The 22,100-nt window shown below is 39.1% G+C and overlaps 1 protein-coding gene across 16 annotated transcripts in view; it reads right to left on the bottom strand.

The window, feature by feature from the left end:
* LOC129762481 (protein lap4-like) overlaps positions 1–22,100 on the bottom strand; it is a 175,883-nt gene that overhangs the window by 102,642 nt on the left and 51,141 nt on the right. For all 16 annotated transcript variants that reach the window (XM_055760773.1, XM_055760774.1, XM_055760771.1 and 13 more), the window contains exons 3-4: positions 17,765–17,882; positions 654–822 (exon numbers count right to left, since the gene is read on the bottom strand). In XM_055760773.1, coding sequence (XP_055616748.1) covers positions 654–822; positions 17,765–17,882 — 287 coding nt within the window. The remainder of the gene's footprint in view (positions 1–653; positions 823–17,764; positions 17,883–22,100) is intronic.

Below are 22,100 nucleotides of genomic sequence, written 5' to 3' on the forward strand. Positions count from 1 at the left end.
TCGATTTTTATTTCCCCATTTCCAATTTTTTGATTTTCAATTATCTAAATTTGAATGTTCTGATTTTCAGTTATGAAAATTTCAATTTTCTGATTTCCAACTTTCTAGTTTTCATTTTGCAATTTTTTCATTTTTATGATTTCCATTTTTTTTGATTTTCAATCTTCTGATTTAAAGTTTTCTGACCTCAATTTCAATTTTCTGATTTTCAATTTTTGTTGTTTTAATTTTTCTGTTTTTAATGTTCAATTTTCCGATTTTCCGTTTCTGGTTTTCATTTTTCTAATTTTTAATTTTCTGATTTTTAATCATCTGATTAAAATGTTTCTGTTCTACAGTTTTCTGATTTGAATTTTTTAAATTTCAATTCTCTGATTTATACATTTATTATTTTCAATTTTCTGATTTTCAATTTTGTAATTCCAGTTTACTGATTTGGTTTTTTTTTCAATTTCAACCTTCCGATCTTGTATCTTTTGGTCTTTATGCTTCTAATTTTCATATTTATTTAAAAATTGTGATTTTAAGTTTTTCACCTCTGGTTTTCAATTTTAGAATTTTTTACTTTTCATCGTTAATTTTGGTGCAACTCGATCATCATTAATTTTGGTCCAACTCGACAATCAAAGTTCGATTTCTAAATCGATACCCACCAGCCAAAATCCTGTGGCAGCGAGGTCAGCGACATGTCGTTCAGCCCAAGCACGGTTAAACTCCGCAGCTGTGAAAACCCGGCCGGTAGCCGGGGAATGGGATTCGAGCTGAAATCGGCGATCTGTAGACTCCGCAAGTGCTTGATGTCGTCCGGGATGTCACCGATATCTGTAACAAAAAGCAGAAAAAAATAAGAACGAGTTTATATATCAGAGAGAGGCATGACTACAGAAGGTAAACAAGTGAGTCTCCGGGTAAACTAGAATGGCCAACGTAAATATAGGTAAAATTAGCATTTTCCCGTGAATTATGGCGAAGAACACAACAATGGCCTACGCCTCCGCGATTGCACGGGGCGTGGAGTTGTGATTCCAAGTGGTTCTAATCTGCTGCTCATGTCGTGTGGAATCAACACGAGAAATTAATTAAACAGTTCTCTCATTAGCACGAGAAAGCGAGTGCGGCGGGATGGGAATCGCAAGTTCGTGCTTCTATGGCGGGCAACAAGTAATAACAACGAACCGACAACACTGAGATGAAATCTTCTCGAAAAGGTCATTCAAAAAATCGATTTCCAGCAGATTTTTTTTACATTTGTATACTTGTGAAGTACTTGAGTAACATCTACCCACTAGAATTTGCGCGCTGCAAACGACAGTAATCGAGGTCATATTTCCATTTGAAGTGGCCTATCTCCTTCTGGTTGATGCTGTTATTGCAGCTGGAAGCCTTGTCGCCCCGTTCGGCTTGATGTGGTACACATCAAGAGACTTGTTTTGTTAGGAAAAAGCTCGCTAACGGATAAAAATAGATTTCCGTTGCCGCCGCCGCCGACAACGACGACTACCGGCCAGATGATAGCACTATATAAGCGCCGATGGCACAATTATAATGGCCCCAAATGACTCTCGCGCGTCCTTCTCCCGGGTTTTTACACGTGGTAACCCGTCATCATCAACAACAACAGCATAAACAAAAAGAGAACGAACGGCCTAACAATATATAGTGCCATTGGAAAAAGGGTGCCTTGGATGCTGTTGCGGTCTGGTCCACGGACCACCTCTGCCATCATCGCCACAATCACCAGCAGTGCCCCGACAAAGTAATAATAATGTGAAGCACTAGAAAAAGCAGCAGCAGAACCAGCAAAGTGCCAAACCGCGGAGGAAAGTGCCCTTCTTCTCGGTTCGTTCGTTCCAAACTATAGCGAGAAACAATGGGAAGCCTAAATAAAGCGAAAGGTAAATCACATTTTCGTTCATTTGCAACACGCCATGAACTCTCTCTCTCTCTCGCGATGGTGGTTGCAACACAACACATAAATAGCGAAAAAATGGCAAACGAAAAAGTACCGTTTTGTTCTGCTAGTTTACCCTGGGGCTTCCAGCAAACCGCTTTGCCCCGTTGTTGATACAATCCAGATGGAGAGAGCCAGCGATAGATATAACCTTTCTAAAACGTCGCTTGAAATTCACTTGAACCAACAAAAAAAAAACATCATTTGAATATATAATATCGAGCAATTCCGGTCGGAGATGATGGTGCAGCCAGCAATCGTGACGATGAAGATAAGTGGAATCTGGTGAACGGTTTTCTTCCGTTCGGTTCGCGCCGACTGGCATCCAAATGATGGAGTTGAATTCAATATTTCCCCTATTCTAATGTGCCATTCAACTTGTTTAGAAAAAAAAAAATAGAGAAAGAGAAAGGAACTACAATGACAACCTTTTCCTTTTGAATTAGAATTCCGATAAAACGAGTTGGACAGTATTGCCAATCACCGTGTCAAATCTCGGATAAACAATTATTAGTATATGGGGCTCTGTATATCGTGAGTAAACGCACTTGCTGGATGCAGTGTAACACAAAATACAAACATAACAAACTTTATTAAAATTCGATTCTCTCGATCCAGATTGGCAAAATTCGTTCTATTTGCCCTAGGGAACTGAGTGTTTTCCACGGGTGAAAAGGGCGTATGCATTTTAGCATAACGTTCATTAATTAATATTCTAATCTACCCTTATTTTAATTTTTACTATGAAATTTCAGTACTTCTATCAAAACTCGACATTATAATATCAGATTATTTTCAGACACAATTCTCGTGCATTTTTTCAATGGAAATTTTCAATTGTCATGTTTGGTTGGAATATATGTATTATATTTATGGAACCCTCTCTCCATTCCAGAGAAGGGAGGGGTCACATCCTAAATTTGGCTCCATTTGCTTTATTAGTTTTCGAGTTATGCAGAAATTTGTGTTTCATTTGTATGGAGAGAGAGGGCCAAGTTTGATTCCATTTGCTTGATTAGCTCTCAAGTTATTCAGCGCAACCGAACCAACCCCCCCCCCCCCCTCTCCCTGTCAAACCACTTAAGAAACGTTTGTTGTCTCTTGGTTTTTTGTGGTTTTTTGATGTTAATTTTTTTCATATATTTGTTACTGTTTGGTAATTCGAAATTCACAAAAAAAAATTATTTTGAGACCCAGTACTACGCAGTACTGTGAGTGCGTTTTCTCAGAACTGCCACATATTTTACGGGATAAAAATTTTTTTTTTATTTCTTCGAAAAAAAAAATATTTTGAGACGCTATACTGCTTAAATTTTTATTCAAACGTGTTCGTATGTGTTTTCTAATGTGTGATTTTTCCGAGGACTTTCCGAGCATACAGAAAATTTTTTTTTTTTGTAATTTCAGGAATTTTTGTTTGAATTTCTAAATTTAAGAATAATTCTGTTAAAATTTATTCGAACATGTTTTTGATGTGTGATTTTTTCAGAATTTTTCCAGCGGTACAAAAAAAAAGTTTTGGTATGTACAGTAAAACCTGTTTTTGTGCGTTTTTTGGGCGTATTTTTTTTAGCGATTTTCTGTTCTTGTGCGTATATGAAAATAAGCATATTTGACGAAGATATCGTCCAATTAGTTCTATTCGATGGTTTATTTGCATTTCAGTGCGAAAAAAGCACATTTGCGTCTCAATTATCCACTTCTGAAATCATTCCTCTCCTCCCATCAAATGCTCTAAATTTTTACATGACATAATTTCTAACAGCAACACGTTTCGGCATGCAACTAAAAGCACAAAACAGCCACGCGCAACCGAAAAGGCAAACTGTCACATCGCGAGGCAGGGAAACATGAGGAAATTGAACGGTGAATGGCGTAGATTTGAGTTATTCTCTTGGGGAAACTTTTTTTTATGCGGTCCCTATCTATTGATTTTTATAGTTTACATGGTCTCGGGACCGAGGGCGCTATATTTGTTTTGTTCCCGGTATAAAGCGGTGCAGAAAACGACTGCAACAGAAACGACCACTCAGAAAAAGTGTTGTAGGCTTGAAATACTGTGGCGCGGTATTGTATTTCAAAACAAAAAAATTACCGGGCAAACGTAACGCTCCGGGTAGACGTATGCCGTCCGACGCTCGCTAAATCTAAGTCGGACATTGCTAAATGATCGTATCCTTTGTTTCAAACTAACCGGGCAATCAGTGGATCCCAGGTTTGCGTGAGAGACACCGCCACTTCCCACGGCGGGTCGGCGGTGGACTGGGATCATGTCATCTTGGCGGCTTGGGACGCCTCGATTCTTTATGCTCGCTAAATGAGGACTTCGACTCCTCTCAATTCGTCAATTCTCATTTTGAATTAATATTTATGAACATTCGGTTAGAGGGAACGAAACAAACAACAGGGTGGTGAGAGCTCGATGTATTCAGCCCTATTCTGTATTCCAACTGATTTCCATTTCGTTCGAAACTGTTATTTCGTTTAAGTTATAATTTCTCATTTCCTATTTCGAACGTTTTGCCCATTTAAAGTTCGAAGAGAAACAGATCGAACAAAATGCAAAAACAACTCGAACGGAATACAGAATGGAATTTTATCAAGTTGTTCGAAATATTTCGAATCGATCGAAATACGGAATAGGGGTGATTGTTATGTGTATGTGACTATTCGACTAGGCCGGGACAACGTCATTCTACGATGTTTTGAGCTGTGCCAAAAGTTCATTATCGACGTTTACGCGAAGGTAGAGGGCGAACGACTGCGATTCCTACGAAGAATACACTCTTTTGCGAGACGCTATCATGAGCAACGCCGTCACAGCCTTTGTCGAGGGCGAACGACTGCGATTCCTACGAAGAATACACTCTTTTGCGAGACGCTATCATGAGCAACGCCGTCACAGCCTTTGTCAAAACGCAATGCATTTTCAAGAATTACAGCACGTTTGTTCAAACAGAAAATGATGTCTTGAATCAGCTTTACTACAACATTACACGCATCCGATCCCACACGTTGTTGGATGTATTCGTCTGAAAGGCAAAAGCGAGTATTACCTCATACACCCGTTTTTAGTTTGGTTAGTTGACAAAATACGCCATTAAGAAATCAATAGTGTAGTTTCCTCGGGAGTCCCAGATCCGTCCGACTCAAGTTCAACCGAGTTGTGCAAATGTGTCAATCTTGCCATGTGATTAGTCATGAACGACATTAGGTGTTCCATTTATATGAAGCGAAAACGAAAAAAGATTTTCAGGTGTAACAAACACGCTTTTAAAACAAAAACTATAAGAGAAAATTAGCTGTCCCGTATCAAATTTGTGTTCTATGTAAACCATTCTCTGCAAATGGGAATAAATCTTGAACGAAAGTTGTGTCTGACTATAATTTCATATCATGGATATAGTTTTGACTGAAATGCGAGGTTGTCAAGAAAAATATTTAAGTTAGGGTCAAGACTATGTCTTTTAAGTATTGAAAGTAATCGAGTAATAATTTTAATTTTTGCATATCTTTAGCATTTCACCTTTTACATTTTTTACATACATTTATTTAAGAAAATGAATGAATCGTTTCTTTTTACGAGGGTCACTATTTATATTTCGGGAATAGGAACAAAAACAAATAGTTAAGCTGCGAATATATTTTTATTATTTTTCAAAGTACTCGCCACGATGATCGATACACTTTTGCATGCGCTTAAACCAATTTTCAAAGCATTTATTCCAATCGACACGAGCCTTTTTTTTTTGAGCGATTGTCAAATTATGTGGGATCCAACGTGAACATAATTTTCGCACAACTAAGTGTTCATGTAAAATCGCATATATGCTGGTGGAACTAATGCTTAGGGATGCCTCAATCTCACAATAGGTTACATGACGATCTTGCTTAATCATTTCGTGCACAGCATCGATGTTTTCTGGCACTACAGTCGATTTTGGACGACCTTCACGAAACTCGTTGGACAGCGAACTACGACCACGATTGAATTCACTATACCAGCGATACACAGTGGTTTTTGATGGAGCTTCATCGCCAAAAGTCAAATTAAGTTGATTGACGCACTCTTGTTGTGATAATCCACGTCGAAAGTCGTAAAAAATCATCGCACGAAAATGTTCACGATTCAGTTAAATTTTTTTGCCGAGACCAAACTTCCAACTGAATATAAAATAAACAAATAGCGTCCGTATGACAAAATGTTCTGAGTACGTATATCGTCAAAAATGTCAAACTTTACGATGGAACCGTCAGATGGACTCACATGACATCAGTGTTGCCAGTTCCCGAAATATAAATAGTGACCCTCGTATTTCCGTTGGCGGTCAACGTCTGTAGCACTGCATTCCACAGTATATTACAGATCCCATATTCGTGTGATCCTCTTAAAAAAATAGGCCGTTATCATACTCGGGAAGATACGCCATGAAATGTTTGTTTGCACTGATATTTCTGAGTAAAAAAGAAAGTGACAAAACTTTGAGGAAAAATAATCCAATCCAGTGCTTCAATTCATTTATAATAATTTATTTGCATTGTTCAAAGAAATTTATAACATCTGTAGTTAAAACAACAGTCATTCATTAAAAATGCGTATTAAGCATAGTCAACAACTAAAATGACGTGACAAAAATTAAGAACGGTTTTCAAATTCATGGTAAAAAAATAAAAACAAGAAAATTCATACCGTGAAAAACTTCTAGGATTAGCACTTGGTCGTGTAACCTTACCCATCGCTTCACGCACCCAGATTCCACCAGCTTCTGGCACGTGGGGACAAAAAAAGGTTTTTTTCACAATGTGCACCGAACCCGATTTTTTAAAGCTACTGGTGAAGTTTTGCATGATTTTTTTATGCGACTGGTTTTGTGCGGTCCTTATCCCCCGCACAAAAAAAGGTTTGCCTGTATTTAAAAAAAACAAATTTTGGTTTTTGTTTTGATAATTTTGATTTTATGTTTTTTGTCATTTCGAAATAAAGAAAGAAGGTTTTGAGCTTTGAGACCCAGTACTCCAGTTTATTTTCAAATCTGTTCGTACGTATTTTTCGTCAATGAATTATCTTCCGACTTGCACTTTGGTCACGCGTATTTCAGATCTTGCCAGTAAGAATATAGGTGTTATTGAGCATAATAAATCTCAATTAGGCACGAAAATAATGTAAGAAATATTACGCTGAGAAAGCAGAGCTTTTCTAGGAATGTTAGAGGCATTCAAGGAAGAAGACGTGTTTTTTGGCGTGTTTTTATCAGGAGATAATATTTTTTAAATATATTTTTGGTATCTCGAATTTGTTTTTATTTTTAATGGAATGTGTTCAATTTTTTATGTTTGATGTTTTTTTGAGCAGTAGAATAACATTTACAATCTTACGAGTAGTATAAAATATTTAATTTTTTTTTGTGTTTCGAGGTTTTAAGAAGTTTTAGGTTTTTTTAATTGTGATTTTTTTTCAGAGTTTTCAGAGCGTAGCACGGTACGAAATTAAATACATTAGAACCCCGATTATCCGCGAAATAGTCGGACTAGATCACCGCGTATAACAAAAATCACGAATAGGGCAATAAAGGGCTAAAAACGAGGTGGAAGCAGGTAAAAAAGATATTTTCAGCATGGAAACTATGTTTTATCAATACAGAAAATATTGAACTAACAATCTGTAAGGTCGTGTACCTCAGTGATCAGATAATGTGAAAGCCATGACCACAACAGAAGAGCATGAGTCTACCACTCACTGACAAATTTCGGGAAGGTTTGTAGATTTACTAGGGATCTTGTAGTTGCGGATCATCCGCTCGCGGAAACTCAAGGTTCTACTGTGTTTTACATTTTTGGTTATAAAAAAATCTACAAATGAAGGAAATTTGAGTTTTGAGTACTGCTTTAGTTTTTATTTTAATGCGCATGTATAAAATTGTGGAGAAGTTTCTTTTAGGAATATATCAAGCGGTGCAAAAATAAATTCGAGCGGTACAAAAAAAAAACAATGGCATTTAAAAACTTTTGTTTCAGAATTTTTCGAACGGTACAAGTACATTAAAAATTCATATATTTTGTTTTATTTTGAATTTTTCTTCTATTTGAATGCAATTGTACGTGATTATTTAATATGGGATTTTTTTCAGAATTTTACGATCGGTCCAAAAATAAATACTCTGTATACTTTTTTACGCGATTTCCTCAAAATTACGCAATTTTTTTACGCGATTTGCTCGAAATTACAATTTTGTTTTGAAAATTGTTTTCACACGATCAGTCGCGTAAAAAAATTGTGCACTTTGGAATTTGAAAGAACCAAACCAAAATTTTTCCAGTGATGCAAATAGAAGGTTTTTTTAAAATAAAAAAAAAAGATTTTGAAAAATACAAAAAAAAATATTTTGATAAATACAAAAAAAAATTCACAATTTTTCAGAAAACTTCGAGCGATACAAAAAAAAAGTATAATTTTTGGGTTTTATAAAATTTGATTTTTCTCAATTCATGAACCCTGTACTGCTTGAAGTTTTGTTCAAATGTATTTGTCAGTATTTTTCGAAGTGTGAATTTTTGAACAGTACAAACAATATTTTTGAAGATAAAAAAATATTTCAGATTTTTTCGTACGGTACATTCAGTTTTCTATAGGATTTTGTTATTTATTTTTTTTATTCAAGATCCAGCACTGTTCTAGTGTTTAGTCAAATGGTATTCGTACGTGTTTATTTTGTGTGTGATTTCATCTAAATTTTTCGAGCAGTATAAAAAATACAAAATTTAGCATTACAAAACAGAAAAGATCAAAATTTGAACGAGGCAAATAACATATTTTTTATCTCGAAAACATAAGTATCTGAAAAAAACGGAAAAATATACATTTTTTGGAGTTTTAATTTTGTTTCGGAATTTTTCGAGCGGTACCTTGTACTGTAATGTTGATGTGTGATTTTTCTCAGAATCTTTCGAACGGTGCAAATATTTTTTATTATTATTTATATTTCAAAATTTTGAATTTCTGTTTCAATTTTAAAATCTAGTACTGCTCTAATTTACATTTGAATGTGTTCATTCGTGTATTTGACATGTGTTATTTAAACCGTCAATAAAAAAAAATTATTGAGGAAAACATTGATTTTTTTCTTTAACACGTTGAGCCCCGAATTATTCTTGTTGCGCATTCGATTCAGCCCCAGTCAAGAGCGTTTGCACTATAATAGTGTCGATCCCAGCTCCCAAAGATATTTATTGCATAAATAGAAAATAATCAGAATTTTTTCGGGAAAGTAGTCACACTTTGAAAAACATCTGAAAACAAACCATATATATTTATTCTGTTATATTAAACTGTCAGTCCCACTCAGTCAGCGCTTTCCTACAAAAAAGTTCAATTTCGGCCACTAGGGACCGACACTGGTCCTCAACGACGCTCAACGTGTTAAATGAAAAAAAAAAAGGAATTAACGTAAAATTTTGTATAATTCAAAACCCGTTTTTCCCCTCATGTTTTATGCGTAGAATCTCAAAGCCGAAATTTTGATGGAATACCCAGGAAGGAAAAATCTTAGAAGAAGCTTTTATTAAGCTTATTTGAAATCATAAATCTCATAAAAGAAACTTCGTGGATGCGAAATTTTTAATCGTCTTTTACGAGCGAATTAAAACATTCAAATCTTAGAGAAAAGCTTTTATTAAGCTTATTTGAAATCATAAATCTCATAAAAGAAACTTCGTGGATGCGAAATTTTTAATCGTCTTTTACGAACGAATTAAAACATTCATTTATTCGAGCAGTTTATATTCAGAAGAAAGTTCCGTTGTTGTGACCGAAACTTACTTGATGAAACTAACGAGGACGACAAGGCCTTGTGCAGTAGGCAAAGCACGAATAATGAATTGCTGGCACCGGTTGAGTAGTGGTAAGCGTGACTGGTATTTCATGCTAATGCCTTTTATGACCACTTTTCTGGAAGACGGCCAGGTATAATGTATTTTGGGGAAATGAAACGAATGTAAACATTCAATCGAATCGCTGCGAGCGTCATTTCGCATGCGAAATGAAATACTTTGACGATGATAATGAATATTTATTTATTTATTTCACCGTCTTGGATATAAAGATTCCTACAGACTGTTTACTTAGGCTAGTTCCTTAATTCTATTTTTGAATACATTTTTGGATATATTAAAATCAAAACAATTATTCGCTACATTGAACTCACGGAAACATTTAAGTAGAGGACTGTTTTGACCGTAGATGGTCCTGCGTGGAGGGATCGCTAGGAGTTGTCTGCCTCGGAGACGTCTAGATGGAGCGTAGATTCGTGCATTCTGTATCAGCTCTGAACAATCCATGTTGCCGGTCAACATGTCAAACACAAACAGGCGTTGGGTTTTCGTTCGCCTTGACTGTAGGGTTTCAATATCGATCAGTCTACAGCGGCTTGCATAATCGGGGAGGTTAGACGGATCGTTCCAGGGAAGACCCCGTAGCGTGTAGCGTATAAAGCTTTTCTGCACTTTCTCAATGCGTAACATTTGCGTTGCGTGATAGGAAGACCACACACAGCTTGCATATTCAACGATACTCCTTACTAGGGAACAATACAATGTCTTCAGCATGTATGGATCCTGAAATGTTTGTGAGTTTCGGCGAATGAATCCTAGTACTGCGAACCCTTTCGCGGCGGTAGTGCTGATATGCTCGTCGAACTTCAGTTTGCTGTCTAGGATGACACCGAGATCACGGATGCTATTGACGCGTTCAACGTTATTAGAGGCGATTTTATAGTTGAAACTGATGGAAGTTTGGCAGCGAGTGAAAGTAGTTGATTTGCATTTCGTTATGTTCAACTGCATTCCGTTGACTGAGCACCATCTAGTGAGCTCATCGATATCAGCTTGCAAAGCACAACAGTCGAGAACTGAGTGAATTGTCCTGTACATTTTAAGATCGTCAGCGTACAATAGCTTTCCAGATTTCAGACATCCGGTGAGGTCATTTACAAATAAAATGAAAATGAGAGGGCCGAGAATACTACCTTGAGGAACTCCTGAGGGGATGCTATACATACGTGAGCGAGCGTTTCCAATTTTCACAAATGCTTCTCTTCCAGCCAGGTACGAACTGAGCCATTCTGTTATCCAGCTTGGAAGTCCCAGATGATTAAGCTTTCGAATGGCAAGACCATGAGGCACCTTGTCGAACGCCTTTGAGAAGTCGAAATATATAGAGTCCACCTGGTAACGCTTGTCCATTTGCTCCACGAGTGATGTTGTGTAGCACATAAGGTTCGAGACAGTTGATCTTTTCTTCACGAATCCATGTTGAGCGTCAGATATTAGCGGGCGGGCTGCATTGTAGAGGACTGTGTGAATAATATCTTCGAAAACTTTTGCTATGCAGCAAAGGATGGAAATTCCACGATAGTTGTCGACTATGTGAGTACCACCAGATTTATGCACGGGAGTAATCGAAGCCGTATCCACATAGTTGGGAACGATCGTTCAATCAGCGAACGGTTGAAGATGAGGCTGAGCGGAGTCATCAGAGGTTCGGCACACTCTTTTAGGAAAGTTGGAGGCAAACGATCGGTACCAGCGCCTTTGGAGATGTCAAGTTTCTTCAGGTCTGAAAGAACATCATTCGGCGTGATGGTTAACGGTGGCAAACTTACGTTTAGCGGCGAAATGTTGTCAAACTCTGTTGCAGAGAATGCTGGTGGGTTATCACTGTGCACGCTTCGGAAGAAATTTGCGAACAGATTAGCCGCTTCTTCAGGGGTGGTAGCTGTTAAGTCACCATACGATACATTCTCCGGAATATGCGATCCGCTTTTACGACTTTTCACATACGACCAGAAGCTTTTCGGATTCTGTTTCAATTTCGATTCAATTCGATCTGTATAAGAGCGAAAAGCTGCTATTCGACACTCACTATAGCACGCTTCAAGATGCTTAAGCTTTTCTTTCGCGTCACTGGATTTTCCTCGAAAGTAAACTTTTCGGGCTTTGCGGACGCTGTTACGGAGACGTCGCAACTCCGACGTCCACCATGAGTGCTTAAAACTGGGTGCTTGACATCTTCGTTTGCGAGGAACGTTATCGCGAAGGATCTCGTAAACTTTTTCATGGAATACTGCCGTTGCGCAGTTTGTTGACTCTGCGCCAATGATTTCGTTCCAGTCAACACCTGAAAGAAGATTGTTCAGTGCAGTGAAGTCACATCGCTTGAAGTCAAAATCGGGATCGTCACAAGAATCACCAGGAACTTGCTGAGAACACACGACGAGTTGAATACGGAGAACAAAAGGTTTATGATGAGCGTCAAGTTTCAAAAGAGGAAAGGGTGGCTCGATGATTTCGGCATTGCAACTATCGTTAACAAATGCTAAGTCGAGAATCCTATCGTTCGAGTTGCGAAGCGTGTTGATTTGATGGAGTCCAGATGCAGCTATTGTTTCCGTGAACACAAGTTCGGCTTCCGTGGAGGCGTTACTAGGCAAATAACTGTTTATGTCCTCGTCGAACGTCCATGATAAGTATGGGAGATTATAGTCGCCGACTACGACAATGGAGTCAGGCTGGTGCTATACTGAAAGCGAAGCGAAGCGTTGCGGAAAAGCGAATTGTGCAAAAGCGAAGCGAAATGCGAGCCATGATATAGTGAGCGCGTTTGTTCCAGCGTTTTCGGTTAAAAAAATGTTCTGTCAATGTCAATGTCAAAGTACTGAATATAGGTCGTGAAGATTTATTTTTCACATCGTGACGTCAATATTTGTGTTTATATTTTATTGACAATCACAACATTTTCTTCAGCAAGTTTTTATTAATTAAAACATACACTTTTTGAGGCCCCGCTGAATATTAGTATAATGTGGCAGAATGCAGTGAATATTTGTGGAATCACGTCGAAGAGGACAAATAATATTAATGTTTTTCACGACAATTTCACTCCCCCACTTTCATAGACAATAATGAACTTTCATAATTTTAACGGTATCAAGTTGATATTTCAATGCTCTCAGTCCAGGTATTGTGGGAGAATAGTCTGCAATTTAACAGAATTTCACCGAAAATGCTGCTGCCGAGGATTAAGAATATTTACCTTTATACTACTTATAATGGAAATGAGTCACAAAACTATTGTCATCTATTAAAAAATAAACAGTTGCAAAATTCAAAACATCATGAAAGCGTGAGTATTTTTAACATTGCTTTGTTCCTTTCATTACCATTCATATTCAATGCAAAAAATTACGACACCATATTTTGTTCACCAATACAAATGTACTTCGCCTACTACTCCACCTCGATATGTAGCTCATTGGGCCTAAACATATACGCAAATGACATTTGTTGTTGTTTTTCGCAGTGTTCGAGATGGATTCGTCAGACGAGGAATATTTTGCCTCCCCAGCCACAATTGATTTCATTTTCAATAGAAAAAGAGAATTCGCCGTGCATCCGGTTAATCGGAACAGAAGAAGGGATGGAGAGTTCTATCGGCTCTATCCGGATTTGAGGAAATACCCGGACAAGTTCCGATCCTACACCAGGATGTCGATTGAATCGTTTGACATGGTGTTAAGTTTGATTGAAGCAACGCTTATGAAGAACTGGACCAATCTCAACCTTGAACCGATTTACCCTTGTGAACGGCTTATTGTCACCCTAAGGTAATTCAATGAGATCAAAATTTTAATGCTTCAACTAATGCAGTGTATATGTTCTACAGGTATCTCGCTACAGGGTCATCATTTCAAACCCTTGGGTTCTCCTTCCGCATGGGACGTCCCACAGTTGCGAATATTGTCCGAGAAACTTGTCAGGTGCTCTGGAAAGTGCTACAGCCGATATACATGCCGTTCCCAACACAGCAGATGTTCCGGTATGTTGCTGACAAGTTTTGGACCAAGTGGAATTTTCCGAACTGCATCGGCTGTATCGACAGGAAACACATCCGCATAAAATGTCCCGGCAGATCAGGATCAATGGCATGGAATTATAAAGGCTTCCACTCAACGGTTTTGCAAGCCGTCGCGGATGCCAATTACAGTTTCCTGACAGTGGAAGTTGGAGGATGGGGGCAACAAAGCGATGGTCCTCCACTTTCAGTGCTTCCGACTTCTACGAGCACATGCAAAAAGGAACCTTGAGCATTCCCCCCGATTCACCTTTGCCGGATCCAGATCTAACAGTCAACATGCCGTTCGTCTTCGTCGGTGATGAGGCTTATCCGCTTATGAGGAACGTACTTCGACCTTATCCGCGGTCACAGTTTGATCATGTTAAGGAATATTTCAACGAGCGGTTGTCCAGGGCGAGGAAATGCGTCGAGTGCGCTTTTGGTATCATGACTGCCAAATGGAGGATACTGTGGAAGCCAATCGAAACTGGACTGGATCTCGCGGACGATATCGTTAAGGCGATGTGTATACTCCATAACGTCATTATCGACTACGAGGGAGTTGATACACAGCTGGAGGAATCAGCCGAGCAGATTACAGCTCAGCTTATAACTCGTACACTGCAGGACGATAACTCATACAAAATTTGCACAAAAACCGGTCGCTATGTACGAGAGTATTTCACAAAGTTTGTGAACAAGAATAAACTTAATTGAATTTGAAAGAAATTTGTAAAATAAAGGATTTTGATAAAAATCATTCAATTTCACGTGTCGAGCTTTTAGGAATAGTAAATCTAATATAAGCATTCAGAAGTCTAAACCTTTTCGGATATATTCTTATATATTCATATTTCCATGAAATTATGCATCACATGTCTTTATTTAAATAAAATGCTCGAATTCTGGAGTTTTAAATATTTTTTTTAAATTATAGTCTAGGTTCGTGTTGTGATTATCGAGTAATATTTTATTAGTAGAGATTACCGTTGAATATCAATGTTCGACTTCCTTAATGTTGCTGTTCAGATATTCGTGATGGTAGTGCACTCTGGTAAGACGAGGACAATGGTGTAATTCCGACAAGTGCTACATTTCCGTTATGTGGCGTATTTTGTTGAATATTAAACGTATTCGAATTTTCCAGCAAAGGCGTATGTAGCACTTGGGATGTATTCAGATTTTCCGGCGATTTGTTCTTTTTGTATACATATTTTTGTACTAGACCTTGTACATCCGTTCGAAACTCCAACTTTTCTTCCGGCTTTAATTTGCGGACATGTGGGAGCAAGCTCTTGAAAAATGATGCATCTTCATCATCTTTAGTGCCGGATTTACTATTCGTCTTGCTTTCCAGCAGTTTAAGTTTCCGGGCCTCGATGTTGATCAGCTGCAGCTGGGCACTTCGCTTAGTAGGTCTGTTTGATGGATTTCTTGGAGGAAGGGTTTCTGCTAATGAATCGGTTCCACTTGCGTCAGCATAATTAGCATCAATAAGATCAGGAACACTTCCGTCAAAACTATCCTGCACAAAGCTTTCCTGCTGTTCGACCTGAACGTCATAATTATTTCCACCGTCAACAACATCATCTCCACCGCAGCCTGCCGAAAGATTTCCTCCAGATTTACGGGGTTTCATCTGGTTCCTGAGGAACAGCATCGATTCAAAATAAGGCCAGGAAGTGTGTGTTCCGAAATTCAATAATCCTTCATCGCCAGATCTCCCTTTCGGTACCTTTCGCAGTTCTTTGCCGAAAGTATCCCGGAGACTTTTCCATTTTTTTTTCGCAACATCCGCTAAAAAGTAAAAATATGCTGTTTGAATGCACAATAAACTGTTTTCTGTTCGCACTTACAAGATATATCTCCTTCTAGCTCATTTGCCACTTGATGCCATAGCTTCTCCACTACCAACCTGTTCCGATACAGTTTGATGGTTTTGTCCCACAACGCTTTTTTCGCAAAAACAAGAGAAATTAAATTTTCCGAATCGATTTCCATTTTTTTAACCAATGACAACAACACAACAACAAAACACTGTCAGGTTGCAGGCCGATACTATACTGAAAGCAAATACAAAAGCGTTTACGCGCGTCAAAACAGCACTCGAACTGCTTCGCCGTTTTTGACAGTCGGTTCGCATCGCATCGCATCGCGTTCGCTATATCAGGTTTGGCCGATTTCCATATAAGTACATCAAAAATGCTTTGACGCAAACGGGTTCGCTCGCGTGAACGCTTCGCTTCGCTTTCAGCATAGCACCGGCCTCAGTGTCCAATGCGCGGTCGCAGATGTCACATACGGCGTTAGAATGCATGGTGTATACATCGGGATGAGAGTTGGGCCGAATGTAGATGCCACAGATGTAAATAGTCAGGTCAGGGAGTTTGACGGAAGCGACGACTTGCTCCAATTGAGTGTAGTTACTGAACGATACAGAATTGCAACGAAAGGAAGACCTAACTGCGATTAGAACTTCACCTCCGCGTCGTAAAGAACTTGATCTTTCACTACGATCGCAACGGAAAATCGTATAATCGGACGCCAGCTCAGTATTCGCAATATCGGGTCGCAGCCATGTTTCGGTAAGAACGACGATGTCGTAATCACCACATGCCATTTTCGTGAAGAATTCATTTGTTTTAGTTCGCATTCCACGTACATTCTGGTAGTATATGGTTAAGTGATTAACCAGAGCTGGAGCAGTTAAAATCGGCGGGAGCAGGTTACGAATGGTGTTGTGCTCCCTTGGCCGAGTGGTTAGCGTCATCACTAACATGCCAGGTGTTCGGGTTCGATTCCCGTTCTGGTCGGGGGAATTTTTCGTCAAAGAAATTTCTTGCACTTGCACTTGCACTGTGATCACGCGTATTCTAGAGCTTGCCACTCAGAATGCATTCAAGGCGTGTTATTTGGCATAGAAATCTCAACTAAGTACTAATAAAAATGACGCAAGTAATACCACGTTGAGACGGCGAAGTTCCTCTAGGAACGTTAGTGCCATTGAAGAAGAAGAAGAAGGTTACGAATGGTGGTGTTACAGACAATAGACGTTTGTGGCGTTAGTTGGTCGCTGACGGCATATCCGGTTGCGGTTGATCGACTGCGGGATCCCAGAACCCCGGTTTGTTCGAGCTGTAGTTTTCGAATTCTCGAAAACGAATACCCATGGGCTAGGTGGACGATGTCATGGGAATATATTCAATTCTAGCAGAAATCGTCAATGAAAGTTTCAGCTGTCCAAATTGAAAGAATACGACAGCACAAATTATCGAAATAGACGTATCTATGTTTCAGTATTCGTAGAAATAGACTGATAAACTAAATATGAATCAATCGAAAATGACTCCGGTTGGAGCGAAAGGAACAAGTGGCCCTGTCATTGATAATTTTCCAAATTCTCGTGCGAACACCGCATTAGTCGTTGAACAATTGCATCAATCTTTTATCGGAGAAATGTGTTACCGGCATACAGCCCAAATTGGCAAACGCTGTCCTGTTTATGTCAAAAGCTAAACATAGCGACCATAGTCTAGTTCCAGCATTGGCAACACTGTCCTATCACAGCAGGAAATGAGACCACCAACCATCCGGTGGTGGTCCAACAGAGCCCGGCACACCTTTCCTCCGTCCCAGTGAGCTCTGTGCGCTTCAGGGAACCTCTCTGCCCCCTTCTCTTTTAGGCATAGTAACACAAAATTCAATTACCGTACGGTTAGGGCAAAGTGCGGTCGCCATTCGACAGAAGCGCGCAGCACTCGAGAGAGGATGAAACGATGGACGGAATATGACGGAAACCACATTGCTCTCTACCGCGCGCGCTCTTGTTACGGTTCACGAGAGGCTGCGGCCGCCGAGGATGATGGGAACGCCGCACAGTTAATCGAAAGTGGCACTAATCTATGCCAGCACACACAAACACTTACCATTCCGCGAGACGTCCAGTTCGACCAGATTTTCAAAGTTCTGAATATCTGAGGGAAGCTTCATGATCTCATTGTCGCTGAGACCGAGCTTTCGCAATCGATGCAGCCGAAAGAAGTTCTGAAAAGGTACAGGAAAAAACGGGAATGAAATGTGAGTCAAATAGCCGAATAAACAAAACAGAGTAAGTCAACGAACAATGAAGGTTTATGTTTTACCCATCTTTGCAACATCAGCTTATGACGGTGAAGGCGAGGGGGTCTCTCTGTGACTAATATGTTTCAATTTGGAACACGACATTCAAAATTTTCGTTGTATTACATACAACACGACAGGGATGGTAAGAGGGTGCAAGGGACGCAACTTGGTAATGTTTACATTCACGTGGGCTTTTTGTGCTCCCCTCTCCACCCGGTCGGTCGTGTTTTGTTTGGCATAGTTCGGCACTGTCGTCATCGTCGTCTCGGCGGGGTTTTGTTTCGCTGTTTGGGGTTTGATGTCACCCAGAGCAAACAAAACACGTCGAAATTGTGAAGGTCTGTCGTCTTGATATCTGACGGCCCTCGTCATCAAAACAGTCAGCGTTTTTGATGAGATTGTTTGAGCAGGAAAATAACAACACCAAATATGGGAAACTCCGTCGCCGGGGCTACCGTTCGGTAGGGTAGGAGTTGACTGAAAAAAGGTGCATTTTGCGCTTACGTGATCGAGGCTCTGTTTTTGGATTGTTTGTCAATCCAACCCGGCAGGGGTTCGTTCCATAATTATCCCAGGACTGTGTTCAATACAGAACAGACGTAAATATTCTTGTGTTTGGGAATCAATTGGTCTATCGCGCTTTTCTCACACATCTTGTGTTTACATTGTGGGCGAGTAAACTGATAATGGTGGTCGGTCATAATTAGAAGCCGACTACGCGCGGTTTAACCCATTTTTTTACTGTTCGATTTTCAATTTCACTTTCATCCAACCCCCTCCTCTCCACGAAGACAAATATAAACACACACACTCGAAACCAACATGCCGGCCGCTGCCACCGAATGGTTTGTTTAGATTCATCATCACATGTGCGCGGTTCCGTTGCGGCCGGCCGCAGTGAATATCTGGCGGTTTTGGCTATTAGGGGCCACCCTCCTCTCTCAGAGCACTCCCGAGATGCCGCCGACGACGTCACTCTGCACGTGGTGATGTTGGACAGTCCAACCGAAGAAAAGTGAACCAAAGAGAAACACAATTTTTACTAGGTGGGATGCGGTGTCGAGACTATGACGCCATATGCACCAAAAACACTCCTAGTGTACAATGTAAATTGACAGTTCTGACAGCACATGTTCTGAAATTTGTCTGTCATTGCGTTTTTCACACTCAATTTATCCCATCACGGTGTTTGGCAATAGTGGTTGGTTGGAAAGAGGGTCTTGCGAAGTATTTGTCAATTAGATAAAAATCTTCGACGGCGATTTTCACAACATCTGTGCCTAGTCGATTGATGTTCTCTACTCATACAATTTCTTCAACGATTGCCGTTGTGTTATCTGACTTAGAGCTCGATTAACGTCTCGAATACTCGTTACTTTTTCACAGGTAGATCTACCAGTTAACCCTAAGACCCTCAACCCTTGGTCCAAGCCACGGGAACCATGTAATTCACCTCTCATTCGGGGCTTAATATTTCTTAAACTATGGAATGGAAATCATTTGTTTTCTACTTTCACTTTACCCACAGCCGACGCGTGACCAAGTGAGCTACCTGTTCAATCAACAAATGGTGTGTGTGCTTTCTATCGTTTCCATCGGCTTCGTTCAGCAGAAAACTTTGAACCTCAAATGTCACTTTTACGCAAGACGGCGCACTTGTAGTAGTGATCGCTTTATACATAGCTGACTGCATCTGCCCTGTCCTGCCTGAAGATACAGAAAAGTGCTTGAATGACGGTCAAATGTCATTACTGCGCATCTCGTAGTAGTGTGTCATGTTACGTGCGGGTTGTGTGGTGTAGTCAAATGTACTACAAATTTGAAACTGCTCAAACAAAAATCATTATCATCGTCGAATTGTTTTATTTCGCATGCGAAATGCTGCTTGCGGCTGTCGAATAGAAAGTTTCATCCGGTTCATTTCACTAAATTGTATTATCCCGAACCGTACCCGACAAAAGGTGGTATTTAAAAAGAGACACAGCAGTCACGCTTACCACTACACCATGGTGCCGGCAACTGATGACTCATGCTGGCCTACAGCACAACCTTGTCGTTCGTTCCAATTGTGGCAATCTCCGCAATCCCCGATTTTGGATTCTAGACCCCACATTTTAAACCTAACCTAATTTCATTTTGAGTTTTTAATCTCGAAGTTCGACAATTTCATTCCATGCCAAACCAATATAGTGATTCTCAGATTTTCGTGAAAAGTGGTAATTTTGGTCTTTATCGTTAACGGGTGTAAACCCGTATTTTTTATTTTTTCATTAAGGTAACCATTTTAGGGTGATCCAAAAAAATCTTTTTTTTTCATTTTTCGCAAGAATTACTTTTTTCAAAAATTCATCAAAAACTTTTGAACAACTGTACCGATTCAGATTACTTTTTCATCCCATCCGTTTTATGTTTATTACTAGGCTCATCTAGCAATTCAGCTGTAACGGAGCTGAATTTATCGTGTACATTTTTGTCATGTTGTATATTACACAGTAGCCATTTAGACGCAAGAGTATTCATTACTATTCTATCGATACACAACACATGCCGCATTTTTCGGCGTAAGAATATTCCTATTGTTCGAATGTTCACAGTTGGACACAGCGGAACTGTTTATATGAGGTTTCCCTTGTGGAGTGAGAGGCTGGGATCACCATCACATAGTGATTGATGCATGGACGTAGTAACTAGAATAACACACAAAGATGGTCAGTTGAGGGCCCTGAGTTATAAGATCATGATTGTTCGCTTAATAGCGGACACGCAACCAATTAGGCTACGAAGACCACCCCAGTCGATGATCGATATATCAAATCAAAACCAATTAGCTAGCTGCTGCTCAAAACTTGAATTTTGTTTTTATAATTAATGATTGTATTTGTTTTTCATGGTACCAAGGGCATCTATTTTTTCTGGATAGTAGAGGCAGAAAGGCGTTTTTTTCGTTTTTGAGTTATGATTTTTCAAAGTTAACTGATGGACCGTAAAATCAATTGACCCTTGTTTCCAAAAATGCCTTTTTTTTCAAAAATTTATTACTTTTGAACTACTGGACCGATCAAATTAAAGCTAATTAACTAGTTGAAAATGTGGAGGCGATCTGGCGTAGTGGTAACATCCATGCCTCTTACGCTAAAGGTCACGAGTTCAATTCTCACTCCCGACATTCTTCCAAAAATGGAAGTTAAAGTGACGAACCAGCCAAATGAGTTGAAAGTCACTATAATACAGATAAAAAAAAACTAGTTGAAAAAATATCACTTGAACGAAAACTGAAAACATATTAACTTAAAAAAACCATAAATTAACACCACAACACCTCTCTGATATTTGGTTATGTTATGTAAAAAAAAACCCGGATTTTGAGGAAAAAATACAAAAATTATGGCACCCTGGGTTCTGAGACCATGTGAACTATAAAAAACAAATACAATCAATAATTTTCGATACAAAACCATTTTTTTAGGATGTCTAGTATTTTTTCAATTAAGCTTCAATTTGATATTTTGATCGTCTAAATCGGTCCAGCAGTTAAAAAGTTATGAATTTTTAAAAAAAAAGTCATTTTTGGAAAAAAGGGGAAACAATTGATTTTTCAGACCACCCTAAAATGAAAATGGTCACCTTGATAAAAAAATACGAATTTAATGGTTTGCGAAATAGAGAACAAAATTAGTACTTTTCACAAAAATCAGAAATCCACTATATCGGTTTGGAATGGAATGGCTGTATTGAGGACTTGAAATTTCAGAATTTGGATTTTCAATTTAACTTCTATCATTTCTATACTTTCATTTCTATACCGGGGTGTAAAATCAAAGTTTCGAAAACGAAAGCGTTACGCCGGAGACCGAGATTTTGAGTGTTAATAGCTCCTAAACAACTGAACGAAATGGTATAATAAACGCTTCATTCGAAAGATAAAATGTCTACGCGTTCTATACTTGTTACTTTCTGATCCAAAAACATGTTTCAATAGTCTTAAATTTGCTTTCAAAACAGGCTATTGAAATCACCAATCGGTATATAAGCGAGCGCCGCTCGGAAATCCACTCAGTTCTAATTGAACAGCGATTGGAGCATGTTGTCGCTGTTGTGGTGAAGCTCTTCATCTATCATGAAAGCGCGGATGAACGGTGT

This window comes from Toxorhynchites rutilus, chromosome 1 (genome assembly GCF_029784135.1).
Source record: "Toxorhynchites rutilus septentrionalis strain SRP chromosome 1, ASM2978413v1, whole genome shotgun sequence".
NCBI classification, from domain to species: Eukaryota; Metazoa; Arthropoda; class Insecta; order Diptera; family Culicidae; genus Toxorhynchites; species Toxorhynchites rutilus.